The sequence below is a fragment of the Haliotis rufescens genome, unplaced genomic scaffold, assembly GCF_023055435.1.
Source record: "Haliotis rufescens isolate VD_foot unplaced genomic scaffold, xgHalRufe1.0.p SCAF_3, whole genome shotgun sequence".
NCBI classification, from domain to species: Eukaryota; Metazoa; Mollusca; class Gastropoda; order Lepetellida; family Haliotidae; genus Haliotis; species Haliotis rufescens.
The window spans coordinates 39,243,953-39,270,430 of record NW_025964001.1 but is presented as its reverse complement, the minus strand read 5'-3'; the positions used below and the strand labels follow the sequence as shown (position 1 = coordinate 39,270,430).

At 38.8% G+C, this 26,478-nt stretch overlaps 1 protein-coding gene across 3 annotated transcripts in view; it reads right to left on the bottom strand.

Moving 5' to 3' along the window:
- Nucleotides 1–26,478, bottom strand: part of LOC124118309 (phosphofurin acidic cluster sorting protein 2-like) — a 141,730-nt gene that overhangs the window by 98,902 nt on the left and 16,350 nt on the right. For all 3 annotated transcript variants that reach the window (XM_046480428.2, XM_046480433.2, XM_046480434.2), the window contains exon 2: nt 2,106–2,193. In XM_046480428.2, the coding sequence (XP_046336384.2) occupies nt 2,106–2,193 (88 nt within the window). The remainder of the gene's footprint in view (nt 1–2,105; nt 2,194–26,478) is intronic.

Below are 26,478 nucleotides of genomic sequence, written 5' to 3'. Positions count from 1 at the left end.
TGTTGACAATGTTAAAGGTATCTTGAGGACTTGATGAATTTCAGGATTTTTAGGTGGGGCCCTTGTAATTACTACTTGAACAAGTCAACTTTTCAGGTGCATTTCTGTGTGAGCTGGTCGTCAACGTTCAGATGTAGAGTTGTGAATTAGTTTGTCCTAAACATCTGCGGCAATAGTATAAGAAATCTCTCAAACCGAACTGCGTCTATATCGGACTAAAGTTATGGTTTCAAATTTATTACGTTCATTTATCATCAGTAAAATCTGCCTTAACTAGACTTCCATTACTTCGGATTCCGAACTGAAATTGTTGGACAAAAGGACCGATTGAAATAATTGACGCTTCCAAATCCGGATTAACTTTTTACACATCTCACTTGTACATCCGGTAAGCTGTTCTCATCAATTAACGATGTGTTCACTATGTGGAATGATCCCGGGAATGGTCTCAGCTCAGCAGTAACACTGTGTTGATGCCACTTATTGAAGTCCTACAGACCCAAATGTAACACTGCCTACCTTGGATATAAGTACTTATGAGACTTAAGAAATTCATCAGTATAATAATTATCACTGTAATCATCACCATGACAGATGACATACAAAGCAACAGTGCAGTGAACTGTCTCTTGGATCAAATGAGTGAGTGAGTGAGTGAGTTGGGTTTAACGCCGCTTTTAACATTATTCCAGTTATATCACTGCTTAATGTGGGAAGAAAGCCCAAAGTGATGCAGGTCTCAGACATTTACCACTTCGGTGAAACCCACAAGCACAGGTATGGTGCTTACAAACCTAGAAACATAATCAAGCGAACTGGGATTTGAACCCACAATCATAGGTTTCTGGCATGCCCAAGGGACCCAACTCTGCACAGCGAATCGCGGTGCCTTTGACGACTGGGCCACCCGTGCTCTCCTCTTGGATCAAAAGTCAAGTTGATGGACTTAAGCAAACAATATTTTAAGCCATCACAGAGTACTGCCTTATATGTTGTCAAACTGTTGTCTTATCTCAGCCCCATTCAAGTCACTATGGGGTTTAATGAACCATCTGAAGATCTTTTCAAACCATCGATACAAATGCTTGTTCAGATCATTTTGATAAACTTAGTAAAGAAAAATCAACTTTCATAAGCTATGTGAAGGCCGAGTGAATATATTATACATGACACATGTAGTGAGTGAGTGAGTGAGTGAGTGAGTGAGTGAGTGAGTGAGCGAGCGAGCGAGAGATTTCAGTTATATCACTGTCAACTTCAAACTTAAAAATTAATGCATGTTCGTTTCCTGTTATCAGAAACTGGATTTACGTCTGTAGTTGAACCATACAAATATATTTTTGAGTCATATTAAAATAAAGATTTCATCCTCATATTATGTCAATTCTGATGTCTGAGACATAAGCTGAGTATTGAACTGTTTCATTATATTTAATACGGAAAACAGAAGACTGTAATCCCTAGGTCCATGTACATGTATTCATCACAAACAATATTCTAACAACTATTAGCAACATTGAATGTTGGGCTCTAAAAAATATTCCCATATATTTGAAAAGAAATCTTCTAGTATAATGTAAGATAAACATTTTATTAAGAGAGTATAACATTGGTCCCAAGTTTTGTCTTATTTATTCAACCCTTGGCCATGTGGCCTTTGATATTGAATTAACTTCTTCTAATATTGGGTGAGGTGAAATGGGGTTGAACGTTACATTGAAGATTGTTGCACTTATGTAGCAACGTGCATGCACGTGTGTGTGGCTGCTTGCACTAGCCCGGGCTGATGCCGATTTTATCGTGCAAGCCCACTGAGATACCATGCCGCAGTTAAACATGAATACCTCACTCAGACACAATATACTGACTCAGAGCCCACCAGTCCTTGTTTAGCCCCATAGATGCCAAGCGCCAGGCAGGGTAACAACAAGTACAATCTCTTAACAGCTGTTAGTATGAAGCAGCCGGGGACTGAACCCCAGACCTTCTCTCTCTGAGCAGAGCTCTCCTAGGAATATAATGAATCAATAGTGTATAATGAGCCCATTCAATGTTTCCCAAATCAGATCCTGGCCATGACACAAGTTACTGAGTGGGATACTCACCTGCATCTTGACTGCGATGATGATGGAGGTGAGGTCATTCTCAAGGGCTCTGTGGACCACCAGGCGGGTTAATGTCAAACTGCACATTCTGGAAACAAGGAAAATCAGGTTAACATTGATATCAGTAAATAATAGCCCATCACACTCTCCGTAAAAGGTGAAATACAAAGCCTGTGGACGTTCATATGTTTTCTGTCATGGAGTACAAAAATTAAACAATCCTATTTCAAGTCCAAAGTAACACACAACATAAAAAGATATGCATAAAATTTGAGACTGACAACTTTTGACAAGGACTGGCTGTGTTTGAAATAATTTTAAAACCAAAAAAGACAGCCGGGCAGGTGACCAATAAGTGTTGCATGCCCATTTTCAAAGGTACCTGCTCGCATTCAGACATTATAATTACTAACAACATAAAATGAGACAAATCTTGTCTTGATTCAGTTGAAATAATGCAAACAATTCCTTGAAAATCTGAAAGGAGTTATAATATAACTAAATACTTAAGTAGTCTTAAATACTTAAGTAGTCTTAAAATCATCTGCAAGACAGTCGGGCAAGTGGAGGGAAATTTCAAGCCTCACGGAAAAGTGAGGCGGGTGAATGGGTGGGTTATTAATTTGTGTCCCAAATTTGTGTTACAGTTATTTTGGACACAAATTACAAATAATACATGGATAGTTGCTGTAGTGTGGACATGTAAGGGTTAGCCACAAATTTGAAAGATTTTGACATGCTTTTGGTGCATGAAGACATAAATATTAGATTTGTACTTTCAGGGTTAGAAATTAACATTAACCTGCTGGCCTGGGGCTATTACAAATTCCTGTGGGCAAGTACAAATTTTCTAATTTTCCAATTGTTTTAACACAAGGGCATCTTCACCAGGGCTAGTAAGCCTTTTAAGTTTAGTTCTCACCCTGCATTTTCCAATAATAGGTTGCACTGATGCATGTTTTATGCAGCTAAATCAAGCCCTGATATATACTACTCAAAAGAAGATAAGAACCTCAATGACTATCATCCATCTGTCACAGTATGTATACATTGTGATATGAATATTACATAAAAGAAGTTAAAGAAACATTAACCTTTTTGAGTAGTATATATCACACTACACCAAATTTACTTTTTGAGTAACAAGACATTCAGGACATATTCCACAAGACTAAAAAGTTTTTTTTCAACAACAGACAATTTATCATGTTTGTGCCTCAATCACACAAAGTACCTGTTACTGTAAATTACCTATCTGTGTACTGACACATGTATCAGCAGTTTACAATATACTGTAGTCTGTGCTACGCCCTCATCTGCCTATCAGCATGAACACAGTCTAGCATGGCCAGCATGATTCTCACTATTGTTAATTCATACATACTTGCACTGGTGTACATGTTTCTAGGTGTAGCTATGCTGACTAGTCCAACAAAAATGTTACAAGAATCAGGTTCTGAGCCAGGCACCCAGTGAAGCTAACTGCCACAACATTGCACACTCAGCTCTAGCTATCATGGTGATGTTGATAAATCATGCTCACAAGATTACAGCCATGTGAAAATTATATTTAAGATGTCACGATGGAGAACCAGCTGAAGTTGAAAATTTCATGATCTTATCATGAAAAAAACCCAAACAGTTCCCAAGTTACTGTTGAGAGACAGATTCTGACTGGTGAATTATTGTTCCGTCATGTTTCATGTTCTTTTTCCATATGTGTTAAAAATACAAATAAAATTCGAAAAAAGATTCAGCCAAACGGTTACCTGTTTGACAAGCTGTACAAGTCCGCATGGAAAGCATTCAAACATGCACTACCTCACTGTTGCTCCAATTATTTTGTGTTTATTTTCAATTTCTATGCATGATAATGCAAAATGCTTTGTTTTTAATAAAGAATAAAAAAATGACACAGTCATACTGTATAAATCATTGAATTGCCAGCACACATGTGATCCCATATAAGAAGTTCAGTATGCACGCCTTTCTATACAGGTATGACATAATACTGACATGCACCACCTGAAATACCTCCACATCACTCCCAGGTCATCAAGTGTGTGAAATGAGGAAGTCCTTATCTCGTAATCAAAGCTCTTAAGTCTGACATTTTTTCACTTCATCAGTTTGTTGACAAATTCCTGATTAAACCAAGTCTAAAACATTTTCATTTCTAATTCATCACAAAAAAGGCTTGTAATCAACACCAGAAATCCTTATCACTATGTTAGAAGTATTTGCCAGTACAGCCTACACCAAAACATGAAGTTGCTGTGTTTGGTTGATAATTCAAACACTTGAAGGGGGCACAGGTGGTCTAGTTAGAGTTGCATCCCTTGGGCACACCAGAAACTTATGATTGTGGGTTCGAATCTCCGTTCTCCTCAATTATGTTTATAGGTTTGTCAGAACCATACCATGCTTGTGGGTTTTATGAAGGTAAATGTTTGAGATCTGCATGACTTCAGGCTTTCCTCCCAGATTCAGCTGACAAGCCATGATATAACTGGAATACTGTTAAACGCTGCGTCAAACCCATCTCACGAAGTGTTCTTATTAATTCAGAGTTTCTTTGGAAAATATCCATACTGCAAACTACTTTTTAATGGTTTGGAATTTTCATATTAATTCTTTTTATCATCATAACCTAGCACAAGTTGGTCTTGTTTACAAGTTCATTTCAGTACAAAAATCCAGTTTAACATGTTTAAACACATACTACAAGTAATATCTTTTACAAGTACTTGACATACATACCAATGAAATTGTTAGGGTCAGTACCGAAAAATAGTTAATCCAAATAAAGAATTTTTTCAATGCCTTCACACATTCAGATAAGGTTTCGACAAAGTGAATTATTGGGTCAGTGCATGCAGCTGCTATTTCCCTGAAAACTTACTTTGGCAAGAACTGTATCTTGTGTATTTGGAAAGTAGTGTAACAGAAATTGGCATATGTTTTACTTGATAAATACACTACTTGAAATAAAAAAAAATTGGCTCCAAAACTCCTATTGTGCAATTCCTAAAATGGATCATGAGCTGATTACATAAGGTCTTAGCCCAAACTTCTTTAGAATTCCAATCTCGTATTGTCAAATAAAGAATCATCCAAACTCATATTGTCAATTAAAAGAAACTTCCACTCTCACATTGTCATTTAAAAGAAACTTCCAATCTCACATTGTCATTTAAAAGAAACTTCCAATCTCACATTGTCAATTAAAAGAAACTTCCAATCTCACATTGTCAATTTAAGGAAACAATGTACTCCAAATAAAATAGTCTTGTTTGCAATGTAAAACATGAGGCAACAAATGGTCTAAAACTGTTTATCTTTATCAGCATGATCAGGCAGTTATCAATAATGTCAGGTTTTGTCAGGTAAAACTCTAGTTTTAATGAAAGAACTTTTGTTCCTTGTCACTATGGTTGATAACCAGTAAAATTAATTTCCTGCCTACAGAGGAAAAAGTGGAAAAATGCCTAGTTATAGTGAGTGACCTGTTGAGCTTGAAAGTAAGCTTTTTATGAGAAACATTATTATATTTTCCATGACCTCAGCTGTAGACAAACAGGAACCTGTCCTAACCTGCTATGTACAGTCCCAGACAGTCTTGAAACCAAGTCAGTTGTTTCCCAATTGCCTTCATGATTGACAGCTTGTGAGGAAAATAGTTTGCAAAAAGGTCATATCAATCCAGGCAGAAGCAGAGCTATTTGATTGACTTACAAGAGAAGGCCAGTCTGAGGACTCAGGTGTATTGCCAATGTCATGACATAATGGCTTAGCTTGGCGTACATGTGAAGAAAAAATGTCTGAATTCTATGTTTAGGTCATAAATCATCCAATATTTGACTTGCATAGATCCTATTTGCACTTGTGATACTAGATGTCCTAACTTGCAGATAATAGCTGAAACGATTCACCCTCATGATACATCCTGTTTCATGAAACACCATGTAGCATATTACACAATTTTGTGTAACACTGAGTAATTTTGATTTAACAAAACAGGTGTTTGTGTTTTTCAAACTGCCAAATAGTTAAAATAAAGACTGGTAGAAACTTAGAAACTAGTACAAACTTGCCATTTGTAAGACATTTGCTATATGTTATCATTATAATGACTAGTGGACAAAAGTTTTTAGTTTCTATAGCTGACATCTCATTTTGATGTCAAATATCGTTATCATTTGTGTGCTAAAGAATCTGTTAGTTCATAAATCAGACATGCAGATAAGAAACACAGTTTATGTAACGATAAGTACACAGAATGAAGCATGTCATTGTTTTCAGAGGTAGACACACTGATCAAATCCAACAAGTCAGCAGTTCATTTCAGACTGCAGCGCTAGAAACTAACAGTTTTAGTCAACTAGTTTTTATAATGATAACATATTTTACTTGTTTGTCTGTTGTTAAACGCCGCACTCAGAAATATTCCAGCTATATGACGGCAGTCTGTAAATAATCGAGTCTGGACCAGACAACCCAGTGATTGACATTATGAGCATCGATCCAAGCAATTGGGTTATGATGACATGCATCAACCAAGTCATTGAGCCTGACCACCTGATCCCGCTAGTCGCCTCTTACGACAAGCATAGTTACCTGTTAGCATGGGTTGATAACATAGAGCAAACCCCTTAAAAGTGGCAAATTTCTACTAGTCTTTATGATACCTAAACTATTGGGCAGTTTGGCAAGGACTACAGGACTGGTGCCAATTTCTAGTACTGGACTAAGTGTTTTTTTCTCAAATACTGTATTTTCTTGAGTATAGTGCACATTTTTTCCAAAAAAACCACAGATGTGTAGAAGGGGGTGCGCATTATACACACCATAATGACCGTGAGCACGTAAAAGGAAATACCATGTCAACAAATCCGTAATGGAGTACGCAAAGTAATATTGTAATTACACTGTCTCGTTACAAAAAGCGTTCATTATCTGGACTTACATTGGTAACCTATTTCATTAATTTTATTCAAAATTCCTTTTAATAGTGCGTGCGTGTGTGTGTGCGCCTGTCTGCTTGTGCTAGTGTACTAGTCGGGACTAATGCCTATTATATAGTGCTAGCCCACTGAGTCACCATGCCGCAGTTTAACATGAATACCCAACTCAGATACAGTATACTGACTCCAAGCCGACCAATCCTGGTTTTAAGCCGAGCACTAGGTAGGGTAACAACAAGTACCATCTTTCAACGTCTTCTAGTATGACGTTGCTGGGGATCGAACCCCGGATCTCCCTCTCTCCGGGCGGACGTTCTACCACTAACCCATGGAGTTGGTCCATCATTTTATCATCAGACTACCAGCTGAGCTTTGGACTAGTACGCAAGGATCCACGTCATTGGGGTAAGATGACTTATTCAGTCAGGCCACATTAGTGGGCTCTTACAACAAGCACTGGTGACCAGTAACTGAATAAGCCAGGACTGGTCATGAGGGTCAACTTGACAAGTAAACAGCTGATTGGTGAAGGCACCTAAACCTGAATGACAATACCTACTTTCAAACACACAAGAAAGGGAAACAAAGTGTCATGAAAAGTGCCAATTCACACAGAATTAACCTACCGAGCAATAGTTTACTCCACGTAACATGCTTAAGTTGTCACAAGCATGTTACAAAGAATTGTTTCCATTTTCAACACCCATTATTGACTCAATAACTTTTCAATGACCTGAGAACAGATCACACCACCTGAGCTATTTACAAACTAGGACATGTTGGGATGGGTTTTGAATAAACCTTAACAAAAGTTTGAGGTGTTGACTGGTGAACAATATTTTGGTTGTCCATTGCTGGGACATTTTGTGGTTTAAGCTTTGCCATTTTTGCCCTAAGTCAGTGAGTTTGTTTTAATGCCACATCGAACAGTATTTCAGTTATATCATGGCATGTCAGCTTGATGGTGGCAAAACCCCTGAAGTGATGCAGAACTCAGACATTTACATCTTTGGTGAAACCTAATGTCATGATTATGGTGCTGACAAACCTAGAAACAATCAGGGCAAATCTGGGATTCAAACATGGCTTTGGCATGCCTAAGGGACACAACTCTCCAGTGGACAACTGGGCCACCTGTACCCCCATTATTGTTGCAAGGTGCAATGGATGGAAAAAGCAGTTGACACTTTCTAGAATTCTCAGAAGCTTGAATCATACATTGGTCAACGATTTACTAATGTACTGATTATATTGTTGTAGTTTCGAGGCCAGCAATGCTGCCCTTATAACAAAGCTATTATTGACTCCAATTGACGAAATTATTCCATTTGCCTCAGGATATGGTTTCATGGGATTCACTTAGATGATTTTGGAAAACGTTGCCCATTAGTAACAATAGTGATCAATCCATTCACCTCATTGATGCTCATTAGACATGTTACAATTAGCATGTTTTTTCAGCTCAGGGCCTTATTTTGCAACTCGCATCACGCCTGAGATATTGCTGACTTGACATAACAGCATTCATGGAAGCATATTTATTTAGGGTGTCTGGACTATCTCCAATATTCTTCAGTTCACAGTGTCCATTACCATAGTCAACATTATTACAGCAGTCTCAGACTTTAGCCACCAGTTCAAAGCATGAATCTTGTCAAATTTATGTCAATCTGGTAAGCTTAGTTGAAAATTGTCCACACAAACATTTACAAAATCAATGCCAATAAGGGGACAAGTTTGGCCTTGTTGACTCTAAAGCGATATGCTGGCATGTGGTCTTATGTAGAGCACAGGTCACAAATCAGGTTATGTTAAGTAACGGTTGGTTGTGGAGAGTGGTTGGATGGGTGACCGCATTTGGCAGCTTGAATCTGAGAGTTTTTACTGAAGTACATGTGCTGTCTCCTTAGGCAAGTGGCAGTTTAAATCATGCCTCTTTTCACCCAGCAGTGACTGAATATCCAGGAGGAAGAGATGGTAATGTGACTATTAACCTTCTCGCACCTCACTGGCAGCTTGGGATGTATACTCCCTAGGGAGCTGAGATTGAAAATTGAGAGCACACTGATCCATTGACAGGGGTAATACTAATGATGTAGTGCTTTGAGTGTAGGTGTGGATTCATAAATATGCACATTACCGTATTCGACATAATAAGCGCCAACGGCACTATTTGCTAATATATTGGCTTGTGAACAATCCCAATTAGCACCCCTTCCGATTGATCAACGTACACTTATTTATTCATGTATAATACGCACTCGTGTGTTATATGCACCCTTAATCATTGTTAATTATGGGCATTTAAATTATGGAAAATATATCTGCCATGTATAATACGCACAAACTTTTCTTTTGTATCATTTCAGGCTGTCAGCATAAACCAACAAATTTACGATCTTTCAACTCTGTTTTTTCATCACCAAAATGATATTCTAATAAGAGCCCCCTATTTATAATTTTGAGAGTGCCATGGGCGCTTATTACGTCGAATAAGGTATTATCATTATTATTAAAAGCTTTTCGAATATGATAGTACAACCATATCCTGCTGATCTTTGCTAACTGCAAGTACATGAGCAGGGGCCACACAAATCAGTGACAAAGTGTGCCACCATTCGTGCTGTTGGGGGACAACAATGAACATTCTCAAGTAAATGAGTGACTTTGGTTTAACACTGCTTTGCTTAGTATTTCAGTTCTACCCCATTGTTTCAGCTTGATGTGGGAGGAAAGCTCAAAGTGATGCAGATCTTAGATGTTCCCCTTTGGTGAAACCACAAGCATGAAATTAATGATGACACACCCAGAATCATAAATCAAGGCGAACCAGGATTCAAACCAACAATAGGTTTCTGGCACACTGAAGAAATGGAACTCATCGAATGGCACATCCAATATCAGCAAATTAGATAACTGGACTCGCTGTGCCCCTATCCATGTAAGTCACACAACTTCTTTGTGGTTACCCATCGTAACATCATTCATACAGCATAGCCATTGCAACAACCCTCTAATACTGGAATGAAAGACATTTTATTAGACCAGGGCTTTGGACTGCCAGCTAAAGATGAGACTGCTCTAATATATCAGCACCAGGGACCCATGAGCAATACATTGAGACAAAAGCTATTTGAAGTACTGATTACCACTTCTTCTTGCATCCAGACATGAAAGATAGTATTTCCAGGAAAACTATTTCTATCTATTGCAATGACATCCAACCGATTATGCCCTGACGGGAAGATTAAAGTGATTGTCCTGTTGCATGATCAATCCTATTTCTTTCACCATGTGTCCACAGGCACACATACAGATCTTCCTGGTGCCAGTTTCATATTTCGTATTTAGTTAATACACTGTTCAAACAGACCCTTCATTAAAAGAGTTGTGGTACTCTCTCACAAAGATCCAGAAACAAAAATATTGGGAAACTCCTATTCAACTCCACAATAATTCTACAATTCTTCGGGGTGGTGGTGTAGCCTAGTGGTTAAAGTTTCCATTTGTCACGCCGAAGATCCAGGTTCGATTCCCAACATGGGTACAATGTGTGACGCCAATTTCTGGTGTCCCCTGCCGAAATATTGCTGGAATATTGGTAAAAGCAGCATAAAACCATACTCACTACAATTCTTCAAATAAAGAGATTCACATGGCTTTTTTCCATTACCATGGTTACATATTAAAGACAATTTCATGGAAGCAAATCTTTAAATTGCTTCAGTGTTAACCTCGGTTTTAAGTCGCTTTTAGAAATATCATTGCGAGTGACTTCCCAAATGGGGTTCACTCATTGTACCATGTGGGGAAACAAACTCAGACTTCATCATGATAATCAAATACTTTCACAACTGACCTACACAACCAACTGACACAATGGTTCAAAAGGCTACTCCAATAGTCTGTGAGAGCAAAGCAAGGCACCAGTCATTTCATCATATTGTGGCAACTTCAAATCACAAATCATAACAATTATTCTTCTTTTGGTAATCTGCCTAGGGCTTTCATGCAAATCTCGATCATAGTAGAACTTGTATTGACTCTCCAGCAAACAATCTAAACAAACAGAGATTTAGCGATGACAATCAGGCCATGAGATTAACTTATTTGACCTTTGATTTGGATGAGCTAAAATGGAGGTCAGATGAGGAAACAGTTAACACAGGAAAAGCAAATAGTCAAAATGTAAATATTGTGGTAATCACGTATCACATGAACTCTCACTAAATCTTTATTGTGGGACTTGGTGGATCCATGAAGTCACACCTCCCATTATCACACCACCAGTGACTGAGATCAAATTATTCCTGACTCCAAACACTATCTCATCAAGAACATAGTTCATGTACATGCTATTCCATGGTGTTCAGGGGGCTCCTATTATACAGACTCTTCACCATGGCCAGCAATCAGTAGTGACCAGTCATGGCCAAATCTCTTCAATTGGGCAAACAGCAGGCCTTCCGAACAGGTGCCTCACCACTCCAACTACTCCCTGACCAATCAAATGTGAGATGTGATTTGACACCTTTCAGCAAAAGGTTTTCCCAACAACTGCTTGTGTTAACCCAATTGATTGAGCCTTCTAATGCTCATCCAGAATCTCTCCTCACACACATTACATCTCCCTGAAGACTCCCGTTAATAAACGTGTGGTTTGGGACTGATATAGACTGTCCCCTCTTGGTGTGGGTGGGGGATAACATGCTTTTCTCCCTCCCATCCCAGGGGATATACCATATTTGATGGGTTAAGACTCACAAAATTGAGCTCGAAGGAAACTATCATAGCTAAGCAATGAATTCTTAATCAGGCCCATTGTTGAATCAGTCATGTGGATAATATATTGATATTTCAACAACAATGGCAGGTGAAATATATTATTCTGCTGTTGAAAGTATTAGATATATGATCTCTTTCCGAATTAAGCATGAAAGTCAAGGGGTCCTTGTCAAAACCCAAACATTACGTTTCAAATTTTACGGGCCCCTAGATTTAAATATTATTGCAGCAATACTACAGTAGAATTCCAGGCCATCTTTACTTACTGGAACCTGTTTGCATGGGGGGGGGGGGGGGGGGGGGGGGGAGAGAAATAGAGAAAGAAAGAAAGTTTAGAGTTATCTCCCTTACGTCTTGGACACATCTGTCACGATTTGTCATAATTTGTTGTGTTTTGAAGTTTTAAAGAAAATTTTAATCAGTGTTTAAATAACTTATTTATATTGTTAGCAACAGTAAATGAGTTGGGTTTATTAAAATTTTACTTATTTCTGGTCATTGGAATAAAAAACAACAACACTTTTATACATATTCTAACTTATTGTTTCACATTTCAATTTTGCAGAGTTGGCCGATGTTATTCGTAAACCTTGTTTTCAAAAAAGTCTGGCCTAACCAAAGATGTCATGCCAGTCTCGCTATTGTTCAGCTGGAAAAGACAAACAGTCTTAATTGATGATTCAATATGCTGACTTCTACAGATATAACCTGAGCTTTTACAGGAACAGACATCAAATCCATTAAATACGGTTCCTGCTACAGAGACCCCCCTGCTGTCAGTAATGAGGACAAAAGAATAGGTCTGAAGAGACTGGTCTCATGCAAATGATAATTCCTTAATCCATAAACACACCTAATTCTGAAAATAGTAATTTCCACAGATAAGGATATTTATCCCAGTTCCATCTTTTATGACAGACTGGGCTTCAATGGCATTTCCCAGGCTCCGATTCCTTCCAATATTTGCCTCCATCAACTGTTTTGGGGTTCCCTATGGAACATTGTTCAAGGTTAATACAATCAGACAACCGTGCTCATATCAGAATAAGGCACCATTATTCCCTAACTTTACAACATGGAAGCTTGGAGTCATCTCATGAGAAACTTGCTCATCATTGTATTTCGAAATCATCGTCAGTATTTTCTGATTTCAGACTGTTTGAATCAGCTAAGCGTACTATAAAAGAGAGTTTTCTATAGTGGTTTACCGTATTTGCCCGTAAAAAATGTGTAAATTTGTTGTCAGAGATCAATAATAGAGAACAAACTTGGTTCAAACGTTGGTGAAGCTCAAATGTTTTGGATAGTTACAAGGCAACCAACCATATACTCCTTTTGAACTGCTGTGAAGAAATTTGTAACATTCACACAAAATATGGACTGTCATCATGGTCATGTAAACTATTGAACTTAGTCTGGGATGCTGACAAAGATTACTTAGTGATTGGTGTAGAGGATAGTCAGGAGGCACTTTTTGGAGCAGGGTGCTTAATACAGTGAAATAAGTAAGTGGATTTAAGTGAATGAATGTTCCTTTTAAGATGTAAATTATCGAGACTCGGACAGCAAAACAGTAGTTGATAGCATGATCAGCCATACCAGGGTTCAATGACACAGTATCAGTCAGGTCACATATCGTAACCAACTGATCCTCGTTAGTCATCCAGCATAGGGAGCATGGGGTTCATGGAGAGCACAGGGTTCATGGAGAGCACAGGGTTCATGGAGAGCACAGGGTTCATGGAGAGCATAGGGTTCATGGAGAGCATAGGGTTCATGGAGAGCACAGGGTTCATGGAGAGCACAGGGTTCATGGAGAGCACAGGGTTCATGGAGAGCATAGGGTTCATGGAGAGCACAGGGTTTATGAAGAACATAGGGAGCATGGAAAGCATAGGGAGCATAGGGTTCATGGAGAGCATAGGGTTCATGGAGAGCATAGGGAGCATGGAGAGCATAGGGTTCATGGAGAACATAGGGAGCATGGAGAGCATAGGGAGCACGGAGAGCACAGGGTTCATGTAGAGCATAGGGTTCATAGGGAGCATAGGGAGCATAGGGAGCATAGGGTTCATAGGGAGCATAGGGTGCATGGAGAGCATGGGGTTATAATGGAGAGCAATGGATGCACAGGGCATAGGACCTATTCTGTCCCACCATCGCCAAGGGGTGAAAGTGAATGAAAGAATTATGCTGCGAAACTGAAGTAATTCCACTTAATCACATACACCACCTACTACACACCATATCTTAGCACAGAAGGGTTGTAAAGAGACATGCAGTACACTTCATGACAACAAGAATGACAAACAATGTTTATTTCAGCACTTCGTGACAAGATCATGAGCACATATGCTACATAAGTGATCATGCACATGTTATGATATCAGCAAAGATGGTGACAAGGCTTGCTGTTCTATTTCCACACACAATGGGTGATGACCTCAAGATAGTGATGTATCCCACCACCAGCTACTGCAAGCTGGTAAGGCCACACTTTTTAAATGTATGGTTTTCAGAACTTTCACTTGCAGATTAGTGTGTGCAAGGTGAAATAAAGATAATTTTGTGTATCTGATATTTTCCGGTTTGGTGTCTGGCGGTTCGAAAAAATACAAGCTGCTTAAATGTCGGAGGTTACTCTCTCCCAGTCACGATTATCCAATGTATTATATCTCCATTATGTTATGATAAATGTCCTTGGCCCATTCACTTCTCATAATAGCTTAGTTTGGAGCCTGAAAGTAGACATCAATTCAAATCATTCTCACAAATGAAAGAAATCCCTTCAAATGTCTAAAACTGTCAACATTATCTTTCATTATTATTATCAAATAGCTATTATAGCTACCGGTATTATTATCAAAATGTCTATACTTTGACACCATTCTAAAATTTTAACATTTGAAATACTTCCTTATATCAGTATATGTCTTTAACAACCAACTTCCGACACACAGACATGTCTCCCAGACCCTCGAGAATAATTGAAAATGTGATTCAACTAAAGTCTTGAATGATTTGGCAAGTCAAGATTGCCTCAGCTCCTGAAAATCCGGGTTTCTCTTGGCTACATTTGGGATTTTTATAATTTTATTTTGTAGATATATATTTTTAAATACCGTATTCGACGTAATAAGCGCCCAGGGCGCTCTCAAAATTAGAAATAGGGGGCGCTTATTAGAATATTATTTTGAGTTGAAAGATCGTAAATTTCGTGGTTTATGCAAACATCCTGAAATGTTTACATACGACAGATATATTTTTCAAGAATTTAATTGCCCATAATTAAGGGTGATATAACACACGAGTGCGTAATATGCGCGAATAAATAAGTCTTGCGTACATTGATCAATCGGAAGGGGTGCTGATTGGGATTGTTCACTAGCCAATATATTAGCAAATATCGCCGTGGGCGCTTATTAGAGCGGGGCGCTTATTACGTCGAATACGGTAACATAACTTTCTTTCTGGGACTAAATGTCAGTCTAACACAGACATAGCACCTAGAATATCATTCCTAATATGACTGTCTGACAGAAGTTGTATTCTTCACAAAGTAATCTTCATATAAAATTATTGTCCCCATGAGAGGATATGTAAGACCACGTCTTTGAAAGTATATTTACTTCAGCCACGTTTTTAATCGCAGTATATATGTTTTTTTAAATTGTGGCTAAATTTGTCAATAATTGCCAACAGATGAGGGGATGATGTAAATCCGGCTGGGGTCCATGCAGGTAGCAAAAGTACTGTAAGTCCCCATGGACCCTAGCATGGTGATCTACCTTCAGATGCTGGCGATCTATAGCCCTTTTTTATATTGTAATGTTTCATGACTATTTAGTGATATCTTTTTTTTGTTGTATGCTAGTTTTAAAACATTAAATCTGTGATATTCTAGTAATGTTACTGTCCATCGCTGACAGGTTCTTATTTGGTTTAAATATATGTATAAATACTGTATAACTTCTCGTACGATATGGCTGAAATATTGCCGATGTGACGTAAAGCATAAACTCACTCACTCACTCACTCACTCACTCACTCATTAGCACTGACAGAGAGCAGGACTCACAACCGATAAAGCCTCCTTGACATGGCAATGTGACGACATTATTCATGTTATTTGTATGTGTTCAGTGTGTTCACACCCGTGTACCTCCAGCCCTCTTGTATACTACTCACAGCTGATCTCTCCTGTGTGTGTAGGGTGTGCTACAGTAACATACACAATACTGTATCATGTCGTGTGTACACAGACCGATCTCATTATAGTTAACTGGTTATCTATGGACTGCCTACAATGGTGGAGGCCTGGCATGTTACTAACAACTCTCACCATACCACAATCCCTGGAGTGAGTCATGGCCGATACAGGTGACTGCTTCGCCATAGCTGTGATACTGGAAGGGAATTCCATTCATACATAGGTCATTCAATACATTACAACACTTCTGTAACTATGTTTACACCTGTACCCTAGTCTCTACACTCACATCACATGGTGTACTTTACGATGCACATATGTGTCACTATATGCTTCAGGAAGCTGCTGAATTTCTAAGCTGGTCATTTCAGTGTTGCTGTGTTTTTTCATATATTTCATGTCTTGCTGATAGCAGTTTTGTCTGGCTGTTTAGTTTCGTAGTTTTATTTTTTTATTTTTGGGGTTGGATGTGGGATAATTTCATTGTTACCACTGAATAAGGAAATGATGGACCGTCTCACAAGAGCTATGTTATCAGTTGCAGAAATCACAATAGGTTCTTGGGTCCATGAGTCTTACTGTATCTTATGACTCTATCTCAAATTTCAGGTCCCCTTGAGGTAAGGAGCCCATGGCTTGTATTCTTATTTGAACTGTTCATAGTTCAGTCCTGAGTCAGAGGCTTGCCCTAATTCAGACATTCAGACATGAAACTTGTTTCCCTCATGACAGCGGTGATGGAATTTACATGTAATTGGCAGTAACACTGCTGTGCATAAATGTTTTTGATTTATTGCATTCATTTCTCTTTTCATTTGTCATTCTTGTCTAAAGAAAAACAATAAAAAAACATAAAAAAATGGGAGTCAATGGTCTTTGTTATGGCTCTAATCCTAGTGTTAAAAAACTGTTTTGTTTATTAATGCTATCAAAAAACTGAAGTTAAACTGAAGTATGGCCCTTTCAAAAAGGTCGTGAAAAGTCTTTGATGCAATCAATATATGCTGCATTTTTCCTAAGTACACGTGATCATAAATGAGATATATCTAGCTCAAACTGTACACACATACCCTGAAGAGATAATACAGTTTTGTTTTTTTGTTTGTAGAATAATGCCACACTCTGCAATACTCAAGCTACACGACGGCGGTCTGTAAATAATCAACCAGACAATCCAGTGAATGACATCATGAGCATCAATCTAACAACTGGGATACGATGACACGCTTCAGCCAAGTCAGCAAGTCCGACCACCCAATCCAGTTAAATGGAGTGATAGAAACTAACTGTTTTAGTCTAGCCCTTATAAAGATAACATATTGCAAAACCCTTAAAAAGGGCAAATGTCTATTCCTCCTTCTGATACCTTAACTATTGGGCAGTTTGGCAATGACAATAGAACTAGCGCCAATTTCTGAAAAAGCCTCTTACATCAAGCATGGGTTGCTGAAGACCAATTCTAAGCCAGATCTTCACAGGGGAAGAGACAAAACACAGGATAAATGTTGATAAGGAAACCTAAATACTCCCCAGCTGCCGTGTTTGGCAGTGATCCCCTGTCTGTGAACTCTTGCTGTTTTCTAGTCATCAGAGTTTAAATATTTAAGAACACAGCGGCCATCAAGTAACCTCAAGCAAAACAAAGCAATCCACATACCAACACCACAGTGTGGATTCTTCACGAATTACAGGGAAGAACTCTGGGTAATATCCAGAGGCCACCGGACTGTAATTCCAGCCAAGCGCACTGCTTCAATTTACTTATTCCCTAGCCTAATCAATCTCTTTTCCGACCACACAGTACTACAGAAAGGTGTGTCCCGCTCCTGAGTTGGGTCACCAGGAGCCACTTCTATTGATTGCCAAACCAGGAGCAATTTAACTTTTTCCATCTTCTACAAACTCCTATTAAAGGTCTGATCTAAGTGTCATGTGAAGTATTAGATTGTCTTGACCACAAAGGTTTGACATTTTTGTACCAACACTCTCAAAGATGGTATTTTCCCAAAGCAAAGTCTGGTTGCTCCAACAGCATTTTCAGTAATTTTTGCCCAAGACAAGTGAAAATCTCACTGCATTCACTTGTGACCATTCTCGGAACAAAATACAAATCGCAGTTCACATTAGAATCTTGGTAGGGGTCGAGATGGTAAAAGGAAGCATGTGTGCTATTTCTGACCATACTAGCAATTCTGTTTTTATTCTCAAACACTGTCATCATACTTTCAATCTTGAATACTTTTATTTCATCACGATCACAACAGTCTTGGTTTCAAGTATCACAAAACGATCTCATGTCTTGGTTGTTGATCTTTGAAAACAAATACCTCAGATTCTTGCTGTCATTCTCAAATCTAAAACGTTGATATATACTTTCTGAACATGTCTTGTCTTTAATGTTATTAGCGCAGTCTTAGTGAATACAATGTAGTAACATTAACACAATGCATAAGACTACATATTATTAGCATCATCATCATCATCATCATCATCATCATCTTTTATTTTTTTTCAATATCAGAAAAATATGGGGACTCCCCAATAAATAGAACAAAGCCCTTGAATATAAAGTTGTCTGAAAGTATGCATGATGAACCTGTGGCCACAGAACTGGACTTTTGCTCCAAAGGAAATCAACAATCAAACACGGCCACTTAGGATGAAGTGGTAACAAGGCCTGGCAAGGAGCATACTGTCTGAAGTGATAACTGGCAGTGGTTACAAGATGGAGGATAATGCAGCCTAGACAGACAGCTTCTACAGTTGTCAGTGGTGCACAGCCATCATCAAGCTGTAACAGCCGTCACTGCCACTGCTGTGAGGTCACCACCTGTCAGACGTAAACATCATTTGTCTCAACATCAACAAACTTGTGTGGTATTCTGTTTTGATGTATACACATTCTAAATCAGTCTCCTACAACCACTGCATTTTGAAAAACTATGGGAATTACTGTATTTATATCACAGGGGGCATGGGTGGCGCTGTTGTATAAGGCACCGCACTTCGCTGTGCAGAGTTGTGTCCCTTGGGCATGCCAGAAACCTATGATTGTGGGGTTGAATTCTGGTTTGTTTCTTGGTTTATAACCACCATACCTGTGCTCACCAAAGTGGTAAACGTCTGGGATCTGCATCACTTCGGGCTTCCCTCCCACATTTAGCTGACACGCATGAGATAACAGGAATACTGTTCAAAGAATGTTAAACCCAACTCACCCACAATTCATACCTCAAAAATAAATCATCAACATGATCAAAACTATCGATCCTTTTTCATTTGTCTACGTTCAGTGATAAAACAGTTTAGAAGAAACTTGGGCTTAGTGAATTCGTGCAGTCAGGTAATATTTCCCCAATGATGCAAACTTATTAGAATCTGTGTGCCGTGGCATTACTTCGTTGTTCAGGAAATGAAATTCTTAAAAAACTGTTTCCTTAAACATGTTAAAATACCTGGACATGGGATTACAACATACACACTGAATGGTTGTAAAGACGTTTCTCTCGTACGCCAGGTGTGTCCACAATTTAATTTTTCTTCTCTGTGTATTAATGACGCCACAAACATAGAAGCATATCTAATTGTATTCCGTCTTCTGCTATGTTCAGGTATGTCAGCTTGAATGTTTCACAAATGAACCATTTTTAGAATAATTTTGAATGTGTTTTGAAATTGACCAGCTTGAAAACGTCATAAATCCTGTATTTGATATGAATGCCTGAAGAACTATAAATTGGAGATGGCAATACCAAATTCTGAGCTTCATGAAGCAATTGGAACCACATTTTGTAAAAACATTTTAATGCCAACCCAGAATCTATCACAGTTAGAAGTAGTCTAATGCTTTGTCTGTGAAAAATTATCATTTTGACAGAAGCAAACAACTCCATTTAAATTGAAAAAGAGCCCCAGTGAGATGGGAGATTCGGAACCTATGGAAAATCAAGACTTGCTTTATTTCGGACTACAGCATTACAGTAAGGGCTGGGAGGAAGGGAAAATAATATAGTCCAGGGACCGTAAGACAGACTATGTTAGAAGCTGAGCTTCAGCAGCCTTGACAGTCAGTCAGGTTGACTGTAGTACTGTCAGACCCTTCATCGTCAGTGGCTGTGGACTGATCTGTGCGAGACAACAACAGTGTCAAGGGTTGCTGTGACTAATGTTTTACTGATTGAGATCATATGGTTTGCTTGTTCAGTGCACACATGACTGGCAGTACAGGCCTTCTGCACTCCAGTCAGACATATTATCATTGAGGACCGCAGGGGCACTGTTCAGGTCAGGTGTTTCATCATAGAGGATACTGGTAGCCCTAGAAGGGGCACTGGTCAGGTCAGGTGTTTCATCATAGAGGATACTGGTAGCCCTAGAAGGGGCACTGGTCAGGTCAGGTCATCATAGAGGATACTGGTAGCCCTAGAAGGGACCTTGTTTAGGTCTGGTCATCATAGAGGATACTGGTAGCCCTGGAAGGGGCACTGGTCAGCTCAGGTCATCATAGAGGATACTGGTAGCCCTGGGAGGGGCATTATTCACGGCAGTTGTATCTGCATAGAGGATACTGGTAGCATTGTATTAATCATAATTAATTATTCAGATAAACTTTAACCTGATATTGTTGATGAAAACTTTCAGCCATGTGACTTTCAGAGAGGCAAAAACAGAACACAAAAGTAATAAAGCATCTCAGAATATTCCCTATGATGAATTCCTTAATATATTTGTTAAAGAGCCTCAACAATTATATTATGAATAATTAATTGTTCATATTTTGTATCTGAATGGTATCGCAAATAATACAAATGTTTTGTGCTCTGTGAACAACAAGATAAGGGAATAAAAATAGTTGAATCTGGTCTAAAGCTGGAAGACCAATGTCTAAACAACAGAAAAGGGCCTGTAGCAACTACAGGCGAGTAGCATTCTGTTCGGCTATTCTTAGAGGCCATGTGGAGTAAACATAAACTGAAACACATATACAATGTTTGATATTTAGGGGGTCCTGGGGTCACTGAGGTCTTCTCCTTAGAAGTAAATCAAATCTAGGATCACCCCCTAAATCTTTAACCTCCAATATTAGAGTTATGACAAGGACCCATTGACTTATATGCTTAACTTCAAACACTGCATATAATTGAATTTCTGTTTGTTTGATGCTATAGTCAGCAATATTCCAGCTATATGATGTCAGTCTGTAAATTATTGAGTCTGGACCAGACAATCCAGTGATAAACATCATAAACATTGATCCACATAATTAGGATACGATGACATGTATCGACCATGTCAGCAAGCCTGACCACCCAATCCCATTAGTCGCCTCTTACGACAAGCATAGTCCCCTTTTATGTCAAGCATGGGTTGCTGAAGACCTATTCTAACCTGGATCTTCACATGTGTATACACAGAAAACTATGTTTATAATATAAATGAGCATGCTTTTAATGAACTGATGGATATAACAAACTGTTTTTTGGTCCCGTCCATTTGCAGTATATATGCTGTATAACGAACTACGTTTATAACCAACTGCAATTGGTAGTCCCTTTGAGTTTATTATTACTGTAATTGAAAATAAATGACAGAGCGACTTGAGTTTTACTTTGAACAGCGTGTCAATCATATCGCATTGTGCTGACTTTTGACAATCTTAAGGGTAAAAAAATCCACAATGACACAGGACATCAATGAAACCACCAGCTCCTGTATAACTTGACTGTGAGCATACATTGTGACAGAGTGGTCATCAATCCAAGTGCTACCTAATAATTCATACACACATACATATACGAGTTGTATAAGAGCCCACACGATAGTAATGTATCAAGTATGTTGACCTAAATTTACATTTTCTAATGATTAGGGTTGTGTTTACAAAAACAACCGTGAACTTATCAGCAATGACAGTAAATATGGTTCAATACACTGTTCCCGCATGTAGTGAGTGAGTGAGTGAGTGAGTGAGTGAGTGAGTGAGTGAGTGAGTGAGTGAGTGAGTGAGTGAGTGTAACAGTATTACAGTTATATCACGGCGTGTCAGCTTAATGTGGCGTGAAAGCCCGAAGTGATGCAGGTCTCAGACATTTACCACTTCGGCGAAACCCATGAGCACGGGTATGATGCTGACAAACCTAGAACCGGGATTCGAACCCACAATCATAGGTTTCTGGTGTGCCCAAGGGACGCAAGTCTGCATAGTGGTGTAACAATGTAGCAATACAGTATGTATCCTGATACAAGGCCCACGATATAATAAAGCAATTTACGACCCCTGTATTGTGAAACATTCAACACATTCAGCGTTCCAGTTAACCGGTAATTACCAGTTTTCTACCAGTAAAATTGGGCATGGACCGGTAATTCATGTGACTGCCATTCCCTGTGGACCAGCAAATAAAGTACCTTATAAATCTTTGTTGTTGAACCAAACATCAACAATATTCAAATAACTATAATTTTCGAAAAAAGTCAGCTTGTCTGTTACCATCAGGGTTTCCCCTTGTGTATTTTTAGTGCAAGGAAACAACATTTTGCTTTGCTTCATGGTGAAATAGTGACTTAGTCTTGCAATATGAAAAAAAAGAGAAAATTGTGACTGAACTTTGTGTGAATGATGTTACTTCAGAGAATGTCATGTTGAATGAATTAAAACCAGGTCATTTTTATACGCTTTTTTAATTGTTGAAAGTTGGGACTGACAAAAATCAGGAGGGGACTGGTAATTCTTTAGTGTTCATAAGCCAGCGGGAACACACTGTCACTGACCCCAAGCTGACAAGTCCTTGTTTTAGTCCCTTAATGCTGAACGCCAGACAGGGTAACAACAAGTACCATCTTTTAACGTCTTTTGGTATGAAGTGTCCGTGGATCGAACCCTGGACATTCCACTCTCCAGGCAGACGTTCTACCACAAGACCACGGAGGCGGTCCATTACATTACAAGTTATATTGGTGTGTGCAGTAGTTGATAAGTTAACTCCCGTAATAATATAGCATACCATGCAAGAAACATATCGGATCGGATCGGATCACTGAGGTGAAATGGGGTTAAACGTCGCGTTCAAGGTTATTGCACTTATATAGCGATGTGCATGCACGTGTGTGTGTGTGTGGCTACTTGTAATAGTCATGACAAATGCTGAGTTTCCTGAGATACCATGCCGCAGTGCAACATGAATACCCCACTCAGACACAGTATACTGACCCCGAAACGACCAGTCCTTGTTTTAGCCCTTTAATGCTGAGCACCAGGCAGGACAACAACAACTACCATCTTTTAATGTCATTTGGTAAGATGTGGCCGGGGATTGAACCTACGACCTTCTGCTCTCCAGGCAGACACTCTATCCACTAGACCACGAAGGCAGTCTGCAACGTATCACACCCCTGGTAATGGGAAAGATATCATATCACGACCCCACGTATCGTTACATCTCTAACGTACATATTGTAATAAACTAGTAATACCCGAAGCATGGTGCATTCATTCCATTCAATTAGTACAACATCAAAGTATATGCAACGACAATGAATAATAAAGCTTGGCCTTAGTATGAACTCTGAAGTAGCCTGATAACCTGGCCATAGGTTACAAACACACATGATCCATAAATAAATTATAGTTAGTCATGAGACTCAATAATTACAACAAATCGACATATCAGTAAGTCAGGGATCATGACATGATAATGTGAAACATTTCATGAAATACCAATCACCCAATATTATATTGGCACATCACTCTGCAGAGTGAACATGAGTGTTTAATCAGGCTGAGTGTGTTGCTACACCATCCGTCTAGTGAAGCACAGCTAGCTTCTATTCTCATAACGGTTTGGGTAATGCAATACTTATCTTAAAAATTTGGATTTTTTATAATTGATGAACTATTTTTTCGCAGGTAATGTGCAGTTTGAAGTGTTAAGTTGTCTTGACATATTTGATTATGGTGGCTTTTGTCAAATTAAGGATAATGATATACTTGGGACCAGCTTGAAGTCAGTTAACTTAATCCATGTCTTTTGTTGGAATCCGCCTTATTGTTAATCCCATGCCCATCAAGTACTGATAGTGAAAACTTCATGCCAGACCAGATTATTTTGAGGTGATTTTTGTTTGCCGCACTCAGCAATATTCCAGCTACGTGATGGCAGTCTGTAAATAATTGAGTTTGGACTATACAATCCGGTGATTGACAACATCATCCACGCAATTGGGATACGATGACATGCATCAACCAAGTCAGCGAGCTTGTCCACCCGATCCCGTAAGTCGCCTCTTACAACAAGCTTTTTCTAAGGTGATTATTAAACCGATTATTACAGCATACTGCTCGACTGCAGTTTGCCAAATCAAAGACAAATATTAGATGTGTATGTTTTCCAATGGTTGAATAAGAATTCATTATTAATTTGCTTAAGGTAATTGTTGTGGATAGAATGCATGAATCATCATGAGCTGAGAAATGTGTGATAATACATATTGTTCAATAATTTAATGACATGGGAGGGACCCAAGTCTAGGTTAGTGTGAATGTAAATCTGGTAGTTGATGATTACAAAATTAATTATACTTACATAAGAAGATGATTGGGACAAAATGTTAACAGTTTTGTTCAAGAAAGGCATGTCAGTTGAACATGTTGAAGTTGGGGAGTTTGAGATTATGAATTCATGTATTACCCTCACTCTCGCTCGAGAAGTGCTAGGATTCTGACACTCGTTTTGTAAAATCAGTATGACACACATATTCATATAATAATGTCTATGTGTCATACCTTATGATTCATACAAAAACATCCATTGTGAAAAAAACCATCAATACTCATAAAACCCACAGAAATGTTCCTTTCATCATGTTCAGAGGCCTGTTTCCCCATATATGAAAACACAATCTGAAGAGATTGTCTAATCCAATCTTCAAGCTTCCTCAAACCTCGAATCAGCACCCGAGAATCAGGACTACCCTTAGACAGAGCCATTCACCCAGACACTTCCTCTCATCCATGCCACGCTTCCACACCTGTAGCCACTTAATCCAACATGCAGCTATTGTCATCTGTGTCTTGGCACACGGGGAATCAATAAAAGATTCATGTGCTGCAAATGATATAGGCTAGTCGGCTACAACGGCCTGTATGACAGATGAGCAAGCTACCAGACACTAGTTTCATCAACTTCCAGCACCATTAAGAAGTACACAGATGTATGTACATGATGTATGGGTTTCTCGCCCTTGAATACAAGATGAAGTAGGATTGATTATCTTCTGCACTACTGATTAACAGTCTCCATAACACTGACATACATGAGTACATTTTATATGGGTTTTTTGTTTAATGCCGCGCTCTCCAATATTCCAGATATATGACAGAGGTTTGGTGAATAATTAAGTCTGAGCCAGACAGTCCAGTGATTGACATCATGAGCATTGATCTACACAATTGGGATACGACACAAGTAAGTGCATCTTGTTTCATGCAGCAGAAAGCAATACCACAGCTTCGTAATGATAACCTGTTTATATCACAACTAGAGGATGAAAGCATGATCAACTATCATCCTGGGAATGAAACACAAACTCAGCCAACAGGGGAAGACACCATATGTCTTATTCAACTAGTACGGAGCTCATTTCAGACTAGTGTTTTATGCATAATATCTAGATTGTGGCAACAAACAACCAGTCCCTCTGGATTTTACTAGTCTCTGACTAACAGACTAGTGGCCATATATCATGTATATACCTCTGTCCAGGTTACACATAGCAACCACCCAATCTCCATTTCTCCATTAGTCAGCTTAGAAAGCAGGGCAACCAAGTATCTATCCTGACTTTACATCCTCACAAGGTTATAACCATGACACATACCCATTTGAAAAAAAATTCCAATTCCAGTTATCACTTATAAGGATTTCAAGATAGGGGTCAACCAGTAGGCAGTTAGTTGATCTTTTAGCATCAAGGTATAACAGGAATTCAAGTTTGATAATGTCACTTAATGTCAGGCTGACATGATAAGCAGAACAGGTTGTGCAGCTTCTCTGTAAGTGTTGCCACCCACAAAATCAGTAGTTGTCCCTGGTAGATATCTGTACCTACCTGAACAAATAAAATTGATTCAAATTAAGGTTTTCTCACAGACTTTTCTCCATTGCTCTATTGAGCTCCCCAATCTATAATTTACCATGCTACAATGCTGATTGGATCTTATTTTTTTTCAAAATACACTTTGGATATGCATCATGAACACACTTGCCATTTATGCATACGTTTTCATTGCAACAAAATATACACAACGACATACACAGGCAAAATACCAAACTTCGCATAGGGCCAGGTTGGCATGGCGGGGGCAGATACATGCCCACCCACATAATGTCACTGTAATGTCAAAAGTCGAACATGA